The sequence below is a fragment of the Suillus plorans genome (assembly GCF_016647745.1).
Source record: "Suillus plorans strain S12 chromosome Unknown HD556scaffold_42, whole genome shotgun sequence".
NCBI classification, from domain to species: domain Eukaryota; kingdom Fungi; phylum Basidiomycota; class Agaricomycetes; order Boletales; family Suillaceae; genus Suillus; species Suillus plorans.
The window spans coordinates 108,081-124,455 of record NW_024537426.1 but is presented as its reverse complement, the minus strand read 5'-3'; the positions used below and the strand labels follow the sequence as shown (position 1 = coordinate 124,455).

Below are 16,375 nucleotides of genomic sequence, written 5' to 3'. Positions count from 1 at the left end.
GAGAGCGATCGTCGAGATATAACGACCAATCCTTCTGATAAAATCTAACGACTTTCGGAGCGACGAATTCTTGAAAGGTCCATCCCGCTCGTTCCAAACACTGCTCGCAGTGCACCGGGTTGGGATGAAGGAGGGACATCGGATAGGTAGACGATGGTGAGCGCGAGTGACGGTACCAGACGAACATGGATTGGACCGATTCTCCAAGCTCGCGTTGTTGCTCTTATCGATGCAGCATGTATCCATCCACGCCCAGAAATACCCCGCATCACGAGCGATTTTGCAGAACGACTGCAGTTTCGTGATGCCACCAAGTCCTTCAACTCGCGCACATCTTTATTTTGGATGTGGTGCAGCAGCACCTCCGTCTCTTCCCACCTGTGTGATAGCAAAACGCAACGGAAGTGCGTCGCCACCACCTCCTTGATGCGTTCCATTTCGAGATCCGAACGCTTCGTTATGGATGACAAAAGCTCCTTGTACTCTGGACTTGTTTTGAAGGAGTTTAGCTGTGCTGCTCGGTCGCACAAATCCCGTAGAGGTGTTGAGCAGACGAAGGGGGGCGTTGCTGAGTTCAATCCAAACCGCTCTTCGAATAGCGTCTTCTGCTTCCGATGGACGGACGTACTGCTGACGCAGATCTGCAGAACAAGATAGGTTTCGAGACGAGGTAGTAATGTTCCATGGCTTACCTCGTATCTGCACTTCTGGAGCATCGTCCAACTTGGACAACATGATTGTGAAGGCCTCGATGGCTTCATCGTAACGTTGCGCGCCACGCAGCGCTGAGTGTGACAACTGGTACCCAACATGAGACGAAGGATTGAGTTCGGTGACCTATGCATCGCCGAAGTCAACATGAGCTACGAAAACGTGGATGCCATCGCACCTTTCGCGCGTCGAGGAGCGCATCCTCCCACAGCATTTTACTTAACTTTGCCTCGCTGCGACGTGCAAAGAAGATATCAGGATGCAGAATCCAGGTCGATCGCCATCGAGTATAGGTCAATAGCCTTGTCGTAATCGCTTGCAGCGAAGGCAGCCTCTCCATTGGCAGCGCAGAGTGCGCTGCATTCCTGTTTGAAATCTGAGAAGAATACAGGTGAGGATTGTCGCCTGCGCGACATTACTGGTTCTAGACTCGCCGTTGGACCAATCAAGGCAGTCGGCTTGGTGATTTCGTCACTTGAAGTCATCATGTGTTGGTATGATTTCACGGCATCTTGGAGTTTACCGCCCGAAGGAGTGCATCACACCGTTTATGGTGTGCCTTTTGCCACAACGACTTCAGGTCCCAGCCAAAGAGCTGGACAAGATTCAGTTATGAAAAGCGTCATATGCATCATCTTGACGTACCACCACCAAATCTCATATACTTCATGAATGTCGATTCGATGATAATCGCTGGAGTCGATAGCGGCAGTGAAATGGTCGGCGGCTTCGTCGTAACGTGCGCCATCCAAGGCTTTGATTCCGAGTTGAACGTGTAGATATGCCTAATGTGCGAGTTGTAAAGATGAGTGTTGATGACCAAGCATGGATGATACTTACTTGCACGATATCACATGCGAGAGTATCGGTATTCGGACAACCGGTAGCGAGCTCTTGAGGAGCAGGTTTGCCTCGTCATGTTGATCTGCATTGAAGAGCGCGATGGCCTGAAATACGCGATGAGGGAAGAGTATGCGAGGCAAATGTAACATACCTTGATCAATAGCAGAAAATGAGTGATTTCTGAATCCTGGTCCGTGTACATGGATGCAACATCAAATGCTGCCCTCGCATCCAGGACGCGGCCTTTTCCACAGAGGGCAATACCCTTGGAGATATAGCCCGTCAATGAGGGCTGAATCCTGATGGACTATGTCACCGTCGAGTTAGTCCTGTATAAGGCGGCGATGATTCTCACCTTGATTGCGTCCAGAAGGGCGCGTCCCAGTCGTATTTTCGCGCCATGACGAATGACCGATGGGCGTAGGAAGTATGGTTGTTCGGACTGGTGTTGATATCTTGAGTGAGTAGTTCTTCGGCGGTAGATAAGTCTCCATTTAGACATGCAATACGGGAGGTCGTGATGGCTAGGATCTGCACGAAACATGCTCTAATTGTGGTATATATGAGTCAAGAACGGAAACATGCCTTTGAGCGATGGACGTAGGGAGTATGGTTGTTCGCATCGGTATTGATATCTTGCATGAGTAGTTCTTCGTCAGTAGATAAGTCTCTCTCTGCATGCATCGCGGACTGTTGTGGTGGCAATAGTCTGCAAGAAGCATGCTCGATTTGTGGTATATGAGTCAGAGACGAAACATGCCTTTGGATGTATACCCTGAGGTACTGTCCACTCTGAGATCTTATCGTCCCTCCACTGAAGATGTGATTGCCGTCCACGGAGAAAGTGACGCGTATTGGCGAGTGAGTGCTTGAAGACGGCAATGGTTTGTCGATCTGAGAGCTGCCAGAGACGATGTGTCACTAGATGCGGATGCAACGAGTGTGCCAGCAGGATGAATGGCAATGGCTTGGATGTGGTCAGTGTGGCCCGTCCAAGGATCACCGACCTGCTTCCAGGTTTTGTATCCCATTCGCGTATAGTAGGATCTTACTGCCGCCTGTGAGAAGGCGTGTGCCATCGGGCGTCCATGCGAGTGACAGTTTCCTGATTTGTGACCCTTGAATTGCGACGTTTCCTCGTGCCTGAATTGTAAATTTGAATATTGTTGTTGCGATGGCAAGAAGTTCTCCAGACGGAATACCGTACGCAGTGACAAATTGACACTCGATCGGATCTCCTTGCAGCTGCCAGGTTTTGGTATTCCACAGTTTCGTCATTTTTCAAATATGAACCAGTGGCCAGCACTGTTCCATCGGGAGAAAAATCCAGCGAGGAGACCAAATGAGTGTGCTTTGATTTTGGTGAGTAATTCGCCAGTTTCTCCGTGCCAGACGATGACCTCTCCTTGTATCACCACTTGCTATCAATTGCCCATCTCGTGATACCGCCAATCTCCACACCCTTTGCGATGCCCTCCATTTTCTTCAAACAACACCTGTCTTTAAGTCCCACAACCGAAGCGTTGTGTCCTCCGAGCCCGTAACCATCCGACGTTTATCAGGGAAAACTGTGACTCCAGTTATGCGTTCTTCATGGCCTTTGAACCATCGCAGGGGAGTGGTGATTGTAATGAGCTCCGACATTTTACTGGATGTTGATGGTATGGAATAACGGACGAGGCTAGACTTTGGAGGGATTATGTCTCTTTCTCTCAGCTGCAGGGGGTGTATGGTGCGTTTTATGGTGCCTCACAATTGCCTCATTTCAATAGACGCCCAGGACATCTACATAGTAAGGCTGTTCGTGCCCACGCCTCTATCACTCTATTAGGGACGCTCAAAGTTGGGGGCGCTCAGGTCGCCCACGCCTACCGCCTACGCCTATGACCCCTTTGGTCTACCTAAAACGTAGCATACACAGTATTATATAATACGGATATGTACAAAACGAGATGGTGTTGTAAGCCAAGGGGGGTCGTAGGCGTGGGCGGTAGGCGTGGGCGACCTGAGCGCCCCCAACTTTGAGCGTCCCTATTGTCATACCCGCTGTCCTCGACAGTATGCACATCTGCAGTGCATACATGCGTCCGACTCTTGTCTTCGCAGCTTCCAGAATGTATCCCATTGCATCAAGTCGAGCAGTCCGTGCTTTCCATCGTTCGAGTCTGACTGTCTATCCTGCATGAATACCGTTGTTTTTCGTATCTAGCAGCTACTCCAGCTTATCACCACGTTATTACTCTTTCGAACGCATGTATATAGCTTACTGCAATATCACTTCTCCATCCAACAGACTCCCACCCAAGATCCTTGTGTGCACAAGATGCAACTAAATTTCGTGGTACAGCCTCGGAATCTCCTCACTATCGGCACACTGCTAATGGCCGCATCTCGCCGCGATCCCCTCCGTATTCTCCAACACAACACCTGTCTTCAAGTCCCACAAACAACTCAAGCGTCTTGTCAATACGAGCTTGTCATCATACGTTGTCTATCGGGAAAACCCGCGACTGCGCTTGCACCGCTCTCACGATCTTCAACAACGTACGTGCGGTGCTTGAAACGAGCTTCGACATCTTGCTGGATGCTGAAGATGTGGAGCACGGTCGAGGTAGACTTTGGAGGGATTGTGGGCATTTTTCTTTAGGCTGCAGAGGTGCGTATATCGTGCGTTTCTATATTTTTTCACCCCATTGGCTTGCCTTGTGTTTCCTTAGACACCCTAGTAAGACGTGGACCCCATTCATCTCTTCAGGTGAATGTGTCTCCCTTACTGCTCTTTCTCGCTTCATTAATCTTGCAACTAGTCTCAAAGACGATATGATCCTCATATTACAACCTGCTGAAGCCCAAACTTCTCGCGGTCGCCTGTGTTATCTCCTGCATTCAATACCTTCTTCGCCGCAGCTTGCTACTCCATCTCACCAGCACAGGCCAATGATGCATGGACACTCCTACACATGTTATCTGGCATGGTGCCATTGATGTGAATGTCAGCTCAATATCGGAAAATGATGCGCAGCGCAGGGGATTCACTCGCTATTATAGATACTGGTGATCACGTTCAATCATTCGCGCGAATCACGATGTTAGATCGCCGCTCCAAGGTCATCATGAGGTATATAAGGGGTATATGAATGTACATATAAATATGTAAGTGATTTGAAACGTCCGAAATGTTCAAGGAAAGGGCATCTGAAAATTCCTTTATTCTTCAAAGTTACACCACCTCTACTGTCTTGACGCAGTCTATGATGTCGCGAATAGACTCGGAAGTCGTTTCTTCGACTTCTGCAATGATATCATATTCTGATATGATTCTCGTGTATTGTTCGCCGTATTGCTGCGCTAGCAAGAATGCCCTGAAAGGCCGTTTGAGGCGAGCAATCAATCGTAACGCTCGTTCAGGACCAAGCGGCTCGTGCTCTTCAAAGAACCCGCCATGCGGATCTGACGGGGATGGGGGAGGGGATAAATCGTCCATGCTTTCGGTATCGTCCGAAAAGTCAGGTAGTTCGAGGAGACGACGGTCCCAGGGACGGACGAGTAAGAATTTCTGTGCAGTGGGTCTTGCTGGCGAGAACTGGACCAGCCTTTTGTCTGTGGTGATGTGCAGGTCACGAAGCCCCCTTGCCTTCAGGTCATACGTGAAACCTATCTCTTCATCTTCAAGTTGATGGCGCCTCCGCTTGAGTTGAGTGACACGGAACATGATACAAGGCAGATGTAACCGCTGGTTTGAGAAACCGGGGTGGTTTGTGCCGTTAAGCTTGTCATACAATTCTAAAGCCACCGTTCCATCCACAGCGACTTGCAGCAACTCAATAGAGTCCTGAATCTCATCTTCAGACGGGTGTGGCAACAAGAATGTCGATCCGTACGACGTGATATCGGCTGGCAGACAGCTACTGAATTCGGATGATTTGCCAACCCAGTCCAGGACGCTGATGTCACGCGACTGGGCAACAATCTTCTCCAAGAGCCGACCGAGCGCCTTCTGTTTGGTCTCGCCATAGATTACGGGTAAGTGAACGCCGAAGATACCAAATAATGAGTATGCAACGTCTTCTGGCTTCTCTGTGAAGCGCTTCGATGCCCATACGAGTTTCTCGCGGGGATCCTTCATTCCAGGACGGAAGGTGACGTGAAACCGTGAATCTATTCCCGTAACACTCTCCAACTCTTGCATGATAAACTCTTTGTGGTTGTTAGAGTGATCATCAAGATACGGGGTCCAGTCATTTCGGTAGAAGAGAATTATGTTGGGAGCCAGGAATTCTTGGAGTGTCCATCCTCGGGTGATCCAGACACTGCGGAGGAGTGCGCCAAATCCCGACGAAGGCGAGACGTCAGATAGGTAGACGATTGTGAGGGCTGAGTGATGGTACCAGCGAAACATGGAGGTGATAGATTCTGGGAGCTCCACGGTGTCTTCCTTGTTTATGCAGCATGTATCGCTCCACGCCCAGCGGCAGCCAGCATCACGAGCAGTTTCGCAGAACCGCTGCAACTTCTCGACGCTGCCGACCGACTCCAACTCGTACACGCTGTTGCCCCGGATGTCGCACAGTAGCGGCTCCTTCCCTTCCCACCTATGTGACAACATGACATAACTAAAGTACTTCTTCACCACCTCTTTGATGCGCTCCATTCGAAGGTCCGTGCGCTTCGTTATTGATGATAGGAGTTCCTTGTACTCCGTGCTCCTCTCGAAGGCCTCTATTTGTGCCTTTCGTTCGCATAAGCGACCAGTGGAAGTGTCAAGTACACGAATCGGGGTGTGTTCCATGCGAGCACGAATGACTTTTTGGATTCAATTCTACGTCAGATCGAGAGACATACTGCTGACGCAGCTCTAAAGAAAGGGTCAAGCATCTTGAGGATGCGTTGTTCAAAGCTTACCTTGTTGTCGCGCGTCGGTAGAATCGTCCAACTCTGAGAGTATGACTTGGAAGGCTTCGATAGCTTCATCATAGTGTTGTGCGGCATGAAGCACTGCATGCTTCACTCGGTATCCATTAGAGGGACTGAGTTTAATGACCTATCACCAAGATGAACGTTGACTACGAAATGATAGATGCCATCGTACCTCTTGTGCATCGAGAAGTGCATCCTCCCATAGCCTTTGTTTCAACTTTGCCTTACTGCGGTTTGTGAAGATGGCATCGCTGGCTGAATCAAGGTTGATTGCCGCCGAGTATAGCTCAATAGCCTCGTCATAATCGTTCGCGTCGAAGGCGGCATCTCCACTTGCAATGATGTTAGTAAATCCTTTGGCAGCATAACGCTCTCTGCAGGCTTGCTTGAATGCTGAGTGAAAATGCAGGTGAGAAATGGGCCCGATGACATTGATGAAGACTTGCCAGTAGACCAAGCAAGGCAGCTAGCTTTTGTAGCTCCATCACTCATATCCATTATATATCGGTACGATTCGAGGGCTTCTCTAATTCCACCTGCCTGCAGGAGTGCATCGCACCGTCTCTGGTTTGCAATTTGCCACACTGACTTGAGGTCCCATCCGAAGAGCTGGATAGATCACGGAATTAGGCAATGACAGGATTTCCACTTGCATCATATCCACGCACCACAGTAAGGTCCTCATATTCAGAACAAATGGTAGACCAAATGGCGGATTCAGATGAGCCAGCGATGGTGTTGACAGCGAAATCTCCCGCATCTCCGTTACGACCCGCGCCACTCAAGTTATCTAGATAAACCTTATGTAAAGTTTTAATAAATATCAAACGAGAACTGGATTGAGTCGGCAAAACTTACTTCCACGATACTGCAAGCAAGACTATCAGCATTAGGAGAAGCGTCTGGAGGCTGTTGAATGCGGGGTATTGCTTCGCGATGTTGCTTTGCGTTGAATAGTGCAATGGCCTAAAAACCGTGATGAATCAGGAATATGGGAGAAAGATTTGACCTGCCTTTATTAAAAGAAGGATGGTCTTCGAATGTCCATCCGTGAACATGGTCGCAAGGTTAAACCCTTCCATTGCATCCTGGAACTCCTGTTTTCCGCAATATGCGATGCCGCTGGAGAGATACCCTGTCAAGGAGGGCATCGCAACGGACTAAATTACCATAGTTCAGCCTATGTTATAGCGGTGTCCAACAGCGTATCTCACCTTGAGTGCATCATCGAGGGCGCGGTCCCAGTCTGCTTTTCGCGCCCTAACAAATGAGCGATTGGCATACGCGTTGTGGTCGTTATTGTCAGCATCAATCTGTTGTGTTAGCAGTGCTTCAGCAGTATCTAAGTCCCCGTTTATGCATGCATCGCGGGTTGTCGAGTCCATGTCGAGGATCTGCGGGAAATATGGTTTTTGCATTGCCGAGAGTGAAGGATTAAAACATGCCTTGGAATCAAACGATGGCACTGCCCACTGAGAGATCTTTTTGTCAAGACCTCCGCTGAGGATGTACTTGCCATCGGCGGAGAAGGTGACACAGCACACTGTATGAGAGTGCTTGAACGAGGCGATGATTCGTCGATCCGACAGCCGCCAGAGGCGGACATAGTGATCATAAGATGTGGAGGCGACAAGGGTGCCAGTAGGGTTCACGACCAGGGTATTGATGCCCTTACTACTAGGACTAGTATTATTGTAGGCATGACCGACCTGTTCCCACGTTGATGTATCCCACTCCCGTATAGCGGGATCTAGATAGGAGCCCGCTGTGAGCAACCGTCTGCCATCAGACGCCCATGAAAGCGAGTAATTCCATGCTGAATTGAACGCAGCGTGGGCCTGGAAGGTTTTGAGTTGTTCCTTGCTGTTTGGATTCCATATTTGGATATCCCGGATGTCGCGATGGCAAGATGTTCGCCAGACGGGGAATACCGAATGCATTGGACATAATCACCGCAATCGATTGGATTTCCTTGCTGCTTCCACGATTTTGTACCCCACAACTTCGTAGCTTTGTCCACTGAACCAGTTGCCAGCACTTCTCCATCTCGAGAAAAGTCCAGCGAGTAGATTGCTGCGGAATGGGCTTTGATGATTTGGGTGAGTGATTCTCCAGTGTCGACGTTCCAGATATAAGTTCTCCGTTGTGATCACCGCTTGCTATGAATCTCTCATCTCGAGATACCGCAACTGCCCACACCCAGCCGCGATGACCTTTCATTTTCTTCACCGCACCATCGCCTTTCAAGTCCCACAGCGAAGTGTATTATCTCCCAAGGCCGTTACCACTCGTCGTTCATCGGGAAAGACTGCAACTGCATATATAGTGTGTTCGTGAGATGCAGCCACTCGAACTGGCGTGGTCATTTGGACGATGGGTTGAGCTACATTCACCATTTAGTTCTAGGTTGATGGTGAGAGCGGTTAAGCGTCGGTGGACTTGCTGTAGGAACTTTTCATGCCTTGTGAAGCTTTATGCTGAACAACAGTTCCCGTTTTTATAATATTTCACAGCGCTAATTTGTGGGGTGCAGTGCCCTGTCACTACTCTGCCACCGTTCGGGTGTCTTAACTGTGGCGAAACTAGTAATAGGTGCCAGCAGTGCAACGTAAGAACGTAATAAGAAGACCTCCCGAAGCCAGCACAAGCCTCACCTTGCTCCTTCCCGTGCTTGCATATACATATCATTCATAGCTAAAATACTCCCAATAGGACATTCTGCACCGCTATACATGTGCTACCAATGGCATCAGAGGGAGTGCGTACTAATAGTACTTGGTACCTTAACAAGTGCCTATTACACATGATCGCCATGTCTTATCAGACACCATTACTATGAGGCTATGCCTTTGGTCCAAACTTGCAGCAGGGCCCAGGCTCATTGCTGCAGCTTTTCATATTGGGCCAAACACACCGCGCTAAACACCCGGGCCATCATGGTTGTTCTGCATATATCCGGGCACATTTGGAGTGTGTTATTCCTCCCTACTCACCTTGTTCAGGAAACAGACACGTATTCACACCCCTTTGCACATCAGGTCTGTGAAAATTGCTCAGCTCAAGTCTTGTAAAACATCTCCTTCATAGCACACCAAGTCATACAAACTCTCATAGTACGTGTAACAGATACACATTGCAGCCGAAGAACCTCGCTTCCCATGTCGGCAACTCCAACAGAGCTTCAAGTTGCTGTTTGTTCATTGCCAAACAGATTGCGGACCGATTGTTCAGTGACGCAATTCCGACATCATTCCCGTTACATTTTACGAATGGCAGGGCTGACCTTGAAGGCGCAGAAACCAGGGTCAAGAGAATTTTATTTGGCCTATGTGCACAGACTTCTTCCACGGCAGTGTCGCATGCAGTAGATAGGTAACTGTGCATATATAACATAAAAAAACATTGGTTCTATATATGTCTGAATTGTCCTGAAATATATTCTGCGGGTAAATATCATGCTCGTACAGTCACAAGATTTCTAATATATCCTAACGTCCATAAAAACATTAAAAACTTTGGTTCTACATTATATACGTCTGAACTATATTCTCCGGGTATATTATCATGCTCTTACAGTTACAATATCTCCAACATCCTGACGTCCATCATGTGGCGAACAGAAGCAATGTCTTGAACTTGTGCAATAATATGACGATCTGACGCAATTCTCTTGTATTCTCCACCGCGTTGCTGCGCTAGCAAAAATGCGGTGAAAGGCTGTCCAAGGCGAAACAGTAATCGTAACGCTTGTGAGTGAGATTCCGAACGGACCAACCACTGTTCTCCAGAGGATGAACATGATGATAGTGATTCCAGCTCACTCCAATCATCCACGCTCTGCTCGTCGTCTAAAAAGTCAGGTAGCCCAAGGAGACGAGGATCCCAGGGACGGACGAGTAAGAATGACTGTCGAGTGGGTCTTCCTCGTGAGAACTGAGGTAACTTCTCCTCCGTGGTAATCTTCACGTTATGAAGCCCGTCTGTCTTGACTTCATACGTTAAATGGGTCTCCTCGTGTTCAACGAGCCTCCGTCTGACTGCCGTGACAGGGAATGTGATGCATGGCAGATGAAGCCGGCAGTGAGAAAAATGTGGACCGCTCCAGCGGTCCAGTTTTCTGTACAATTTCAAAGCCGACTCGATAACCACAGTGTTCTTCAGTGATGAGACCGATCTCTCCATCTCATCTTCAGATATAGATGGTAGCGTGTACGGTGGGGTTGCATATGAAGTGATGTCCGCAGGAAGACAGCTGTTGAATTTGGATGGTTTCCCGATCCAGTCGAGAGCAGTGAGGTCGCCTGACTGAGTCACAACCTCCTGCAAGAGACGCCCGAGCGCATATTGCTTCGTCTCGCCATACATCACAGGTAGGTTGATACCAAAGATACCCATCAACGAGTATGCGACGTCTTCATGCACGGTGGTGACGCGTGTCGATGCCCATTGTAGTTTCTCTCGGGCATCTCTCATACCGGGACGGAAGGTGACAAGAGTCCGTGCATCTATGCCCGTTGCATACTCCAACTCCCGCATGATCGCGACAGACTGCTTGTGGTTGGGAGAGTGGTCATCTAGATACAAAGTCCAATCACTTTGATAGAAGCGAATGATTTTGGGGGCAAGTAATTCCGGTAATGTCCATCCTCGAGTGTTCCAAGCGCTCTTTGCCATTGCGCCAGATTTGGACGAAGGCAGAACATCCGAGAGATAGACAATCGTAAGCGCTGAATGGCGATACCAGGCAAACATGGAGTTGATCGATTCTTGGAACTCGGCATTATTACTTTTGTCGATGCAGCATGTATCAATCCACCCCCATCGGTACCCAGCCGTACGAGCAGTTTTGCAGAATGACTGCAACTTCGCGACGCCGCCAACGGAATCCAAGTCGTACACCACTTTGTCCTGGATGTCGAACAGTAATGGCTCATGCCTCTCCCACCTATGTGATAGCATGACGTAACTAAAGTATTTCGCCACCACTTCTTCGATGCGCTCTGTGCGGAGATCTGCATGCTTCGTTGTGGATGACAGAAGCTCCTTGTACTCCGCGCTCGTCCTGAAGGCATGTATCTGTGCCTTTCGATCGTATAAACGACCAGCGGGTATGTAAGTAGACGAAGCGGGGCGCATTCAAGTTCGAAATAAATGGTCCTTTCAATCACAGCCTCTGCTTCGGATGGACTGAGATATTGTCGGCGCAGCTCTGGGGAAATATTCAACCATCTGGAGGTATACATGTGCTTTTCGGGGCTTACCTTGTAACTGAGTGTCGGCAGAATTGTCCAACTTGGATAGCATAACTTGGAAAGCTTCGATGGCTTCCTCATAGTGTTGTGCGCCATGCATCGCCGCATGTTTCAACTGGTATCCAAGATAAGAGGAAGGGCTGAGTTCGATGACCTAGGTATTACCAAAATCAGCATAAGCTATGAAGCAATAGATGCAATCCTACCTTTTTCGCATCGAAGAGTGCATCGTCCCATAGCATTTCTTCTAACCTAGCCTTACTGCGGTTTGCAAAGATAGCCTCGGTTGCAAAATCCAAGTCGATCGCCGCCGAGTACAGATCAATAGCTTTATCGAAATCGTGTGCATCCAATGCAGCATCTCCGCTCGCCGGAAGGGCATCTCCGTCGACAGTATAGAGCGCACTGCATCTTTGCTTGAAAACTATGCCAAATGCGAGTAAGATCTGTAGTCTGGTAATACGACTGAAGACTTGCCAGTGGACCAACCAAGGCAGTTAGCCTTGGTCGCTTCGTCGCTCATATCCATCATATATCGATACGATTCATGGGCTTCTCGAAGCATACCTGCCCGGAGGAGTGCATCGCACCGTCTCTGGCTTGCAATTTGCCACAGTTCCTTGAGGTTCCATCCAAAGAGCTAGCAGATCGCGGAGTTGAACATCAAGTTTTTCGGTTGCATTGTATCTACATACCACGACGAAGTCCTCATATGTAGAATGAATGGCTGACTGAGAGGTGGAAGCGATGGTATTGATAATGACAGCGAAGTGTTCATCAGCTTCGTTTTCATAGGCACTATCAAAGGCGTTTATCCCCAGTTGGAGACGTAGGTACGCCTGATATTAAAAGTTCAGTATCAACGACCGTGAGTCTGAGAGTGCTCGGCACTCACTTCCACGATATGACAAACAGGAATATCTGCCTTAAGACAAACGTTATCCAACCTTTGGATGCGCATGATGGCGTGCTCGTGTTGATTTGCATTGAAATAAGCGATGGCCTGAACTTGGTGAAGCAAAGTGAAACACGAGAAAATATTGACGTGCCTTAATCAGGAGGAGAATATGGGTAGTCTTTGAGTATTCGTTGGTAAACATGAACGCGAGGTCAAATGCTTCCATCCCGTCCTCGACCTGCATTTTTCCGCAGAGGGCGATGCCCTTGGAGATCCAACCGGTCAAGGAATCTTGAATACTGATGGACTATGTCACCATCAAAGTGAGTTAGCCTTTCAGAGTCATGATGGGACAGTGTACCCCACCTCGAGTGCATCATCAAGCGCGCGGTCCCAATCGGCTTTTCGCGCCCTAACAAATGAGCGACAGGCATAGGCGTTGTGGTCGTTGTGGTCAGCGTAAATCTGTCGTGTTAGCAGAGCTTCAGCAGTGTGCAAATCCCCAGTTATGCATGCATTGCGTATTGCGGTGTTCATAGTGAGGATCTGCGTGAAGCACGTTCACATTTATCAGAGCCGATGGTAAAAACATACCTTGGAATCGACCAAAGAGTCTTCCAGCATTGGCCAATGCCGATCCAATAACTCCCTACCTTTACCTTCACCACGGATATGCTTGCCATACGTGGAGTAAGTGTCAGAGTACACGCCATCAGAGTGTTTGAAAATGGCGATGGTTCGTCGATCCAGCAACCGCCGGAGTCGAGGGTGGTCCGTGGATGCGGAGGCTACGAAGCTAGCAGTGGGGTCCCCAGTAATAGGGTTGGCCGCAGTATGACTTCTCCAGGGATCACCGACTTGCTGCCACGTTGATGTATCCCACTCCTGTATGGTGGGATCTGGATTGGAGCCTGAAAGTAACGTGTACCATCAGGCGTCCATGCGAGTGAATAATCAGGCTGGATGGGGCGCAGCGTAACTCTGGCAACGTGCGATGCATTGCCTGTTGCTTGTAGTCCATATCTGAATATCCTTCGATGTTGCGATGGCGAGATATTCGCCAGTCGGGGAATGCCGAACACAATGAACATAATCACTACAATCGATGACGTTCCCTTGCATCTGCCATGTCCCTGTGCTCCAGAGCTCTGTTGTGGTGTCCCATGAACCACTCGCCAATACTGCGCCGACTGGAGAAAAGTCCAGCGACACGATCCGTTTGGAGTGAATTCTGATGGGTTGAGTGAGAGATTCACCGGTGTGACCGTCCCATGCAATGAGCTCTCCGTTAGCATCACCGCTTGCTATCAACTGCCCATCTCCCGATACTGCCACTGCCCCCACCCAGGTGCGATGTCCCTTCATTTCCTTCAACACAAGACCTGTCTCCAAGTCCCACAGACAAAGCGTGCGATCTCCCAAGCCGGTCACCATGTGTCGTCTATCGGGGAAGACTGCAGCTACAGATACAGCACATTCACGAGCATCGGGGACTGCGGTTGCAGATACGGCGCATTCACGAGCTTCGAAAGCTCCCACAGGTGTGGTGATCAGAAGGAAGGGGTATGCTGACTGTGCCATTCAGAAGGATGTTGATAGTGTTTAGCACAATTGAGGTAGGCTTGCTGTGAGCAGTGAATGTTGTGGGGACTTACTCCACGTTATACAGAACAAGCATTTCTATTCCGAACCAGCTCAGTTCTTATCGGACGCCTAAGGCGAAGCTCTCCTGGGGGAAAATTACGATGGGCTGATGTAAATTCTGTACACGCTGCCAAATGCTAAATGAAACAGGGCAACCTGGTCCGAGTAGGTCCCGATATAAGTCATATCATACTAATTATGTAGTAGTATTGTGTAATGGCAGTGCCGCAGAACGCCCATCAGTAGCGTAGTCAGCCAATTTCACATCATCGTCACGTTCAGAGCACTTCAGGCACCACTAGGGCATGAACTCTACACTGGCAAGACTGCACTCCGGATCGGCACCGTCGACCTCGAGCAGATGGGCGGAAGCAGTATAATGTTCCAAGGATACACATTTGAACATACTCTCAGAAGACTCAGAACAGGCTGGAAATGAGCAGGTCTCCCACCATAATACCATGGCGAAAAGGCGGAAGACAAGGCCAGCTCAAAGAGGTAGCAACCCGTATTGAGGTCTCAAAATGCATCCTTCACATCTTTGGGTACTTTTCACTAACATCACGGGTCCTGTCATCTCAGGCTGGATGATCCAGTGTTGTTAGGACCTAGAATAAAGTCAACGTTTCGGCATCCGAGACAGGTGGGCGGACCCCAGCAGTCGACAGTCACGCTGCGCAGGCCTGTGCTCTAGTTGCAATTATAGACTCATCAATATTGTTGGTCGATCGAGCTGTTGAGCACTCGCCACACATCAAGTAATCTGTTGTAATCTCCATGCGTGCGATTACAATATGTTGCTATTTTCAGCCCTGCGTCAGTGTGATAATAGAGAATCAAGGCTGCCACGTACGTCCGCTTCCTCCAGGGTAGTACCCAGGGCTGTTGCAGGAATGGAGACACAGACAACCGCCCAATTGAGATATTTGTATTTGAAACAAGGTCAATGTCTATCACAAAATGGATCAATACAACTGGTTTAACCGTTTGTGGGTGAAGAGGCTTAAGAAGCGAGCAGGGGGCCAATGTGAAACAAACCGACCAGGGTCCGGTGCATATATTCGAGCCTCTGTTATCCACTGCAGTACGGTATCAAGTCGTCCACAATTTTCATCCCAACATCACCATCCGACAGCAGAATGTGGGAAGCAGCGGAGTCCATCGCTCGCATGGCAATACGAGAGCCTGAGGCTCGTACAGATACTGTACGTGCAGTCGCAGCTTTCCCTGGTGGACGACGTGTAGTCCAAGTCACGGGCTCGGTAGACAAGACACTCTGCCTGTGGGACTTGAAAAAAAGCGTTGTGTTGAAGAAAATGGAGGGGCGTCACAACGCAGTCTAACTTACGCATTACGGGCAATCGCGGTGTTTGCTATTGAAAGACGGGCAGTTCATAGCGAGCGGGGATTATAACGGAGAGCTTATCGTTTGGGACAAGCGACACTATAATTCTCTCACCCAAAATCATAAAAGCTCACTTCGGGTCGATCCACTCGTTGGACTTTTCTGCAGATGGTGCACTGCTAGCAACCAGTTCGTTGGATCCATGGCGCCGTGAAGCTCTGGAACATCACAACTTGGCATCTGCAATGAAATCTAATTGACTGCCATGCAGCAGTCTACTGCATTCAGTATGCACCATCTGGAGAATACCTTGCTATTGCGACATTCAGGATCCACTGATGAGTCCAGATTTTAATTACGGACACGAAGGAATGCATCGCAAACCTCACGGCTCAGTGCTCACGCTGTGTTCAACTTATCACTCGCATGGATGCCCGATCATCCGATGGTTCACGGCTTCTCTCAGTGAGCATCATTCTTGATATGGGTTTGGGATCCATCAACCTGGTAGCAGGTCGGTGATCCCTGGACAGGCCATACTTATCAGGTGAATGCCATTTCCGTGAACTCTGCTGGCATACTTGTCGCCTCTGCATCCGATGGTAAACACGTCCGCCTCTGGCGACCCTCTAGTCGACGAACCATTGCCATATTCAAGTCCTCCGATAATGTGTATCGTGTCGCATTCTCAATGAATGGCAAGTATATCATCAGCGGGAGTGCCGATAAGGTCTCACAATGGGTAGTACCTGGTATCGCTTTGCT

General features: G+C 49.1%; 4 protein-coding genes across 4 annotated transcripts; 1 reads left to right on the top strand and 3 right to left on the bottom strand.

The window, feature by feature from the left end:
• Positions 1-44: 44 nt before the first annotated feature.
• HD556DRAFT_1445173 (uncharacterized protein) lies at positions 45-2,238 on the bottom strand (the record flags this gene model as incomplete). The annotated part of the gene is made up of 9 exons (XM_041306887.1): positions 45-509; positions 586-641; positions 693-837; positions 890-1,076; positions 1,357-1,496; positions 1,566-1,658; positions 1,706-1,853; positions 1,910-2,085; positions 2,155-2,238. 9 exons carry the CDS (start codon positions 2,236-2,238, stop codon positions 45-47), a joined length of 1,494 nt encoding a protein of 497 aa, XP_041158349.1.
• A 928-nt stretch (positions 2,239-3,166) lies between these two features.
• HD556DRAFT_1385076 (uncharacterized protein) lies at positions 3,167-3,955 on the top strand. Its single transcript, XM_041303362.1, has 3 exons — positions 3,167-3,305; positions 3,353-3,377; positions 3,584-3,955. The coding sequence occupies exons 1-3, from the start codon at positions 3,254-3,256 to the stop codon at positions 3,738-3,740; spliced, it is 234 nt and encodes a 77-aa protein (XP_041158348.1). The 5' UTR covers positions 3,167-3,253; the 3' UTR covers positions 3,741-3,955.
• Positions 3,956-4,708: 753 nt separating this feature from the next.
• Positions 4,709-8,411, bottom strand: HD556DRAFT_1528393 (uncharacterized protein; the record flags this gene model as incomplete). The annotated part of the gene is made up of 8 exons (XM_041309381.1): positions 4,709-6,357; positions 6,404-6,409; positions 6,457-6,595; positions 6,644-6,845; positions 6,902-7,080; positions 7,140-7,271; positions 7,330-7,437; positions 7,686-8,411. The coding sequence occupies 8 exons, from the start codon at positions 8,409-8,411 to the stop codon at positions 4,775-4,777; spliced, it is 3,075 nt and encodes a 1,024-aa protein (XP_041158347.1). The 3' UTR covers positions 4,709-4,774.
• A 1,577-nt stretch (positions 8,412-9,988) lies between these two features.
• On the bottom strand, positions 9,989-13,012 carry HD556DRAFT_1385058 (heterokaryon incompatibility protein-domain-containing protein). The gene is made up of 9 exons (XM_041303361.1): positions 12,988-13,012; positions 12,773-12,928; positions 12,619-12,726; positions 12,419-12,562; positions 12,201-12,363; positions 11,930-12,147; positions 11,733-11,877; positions 11,574-11,680; positions 9,989-11,553 (listed from the first exon to the last, which is right to left on the bottom strand). Exons 2-9 carry the CDS (start codon positions 12,863-12,865, stop codon positions 10,048-10,050), a joined length of 2,484 nt encoding a protein of 827 aa, XP_041158346.1. The 5' UTR covers positions 12,866-12,928; positions 12,988-13,012; the 3' UTR covers positions 9,989-10,047.
• Between the last annotated feature and the right edge of the window lie 3,363 nt (positions 13,013-16,375).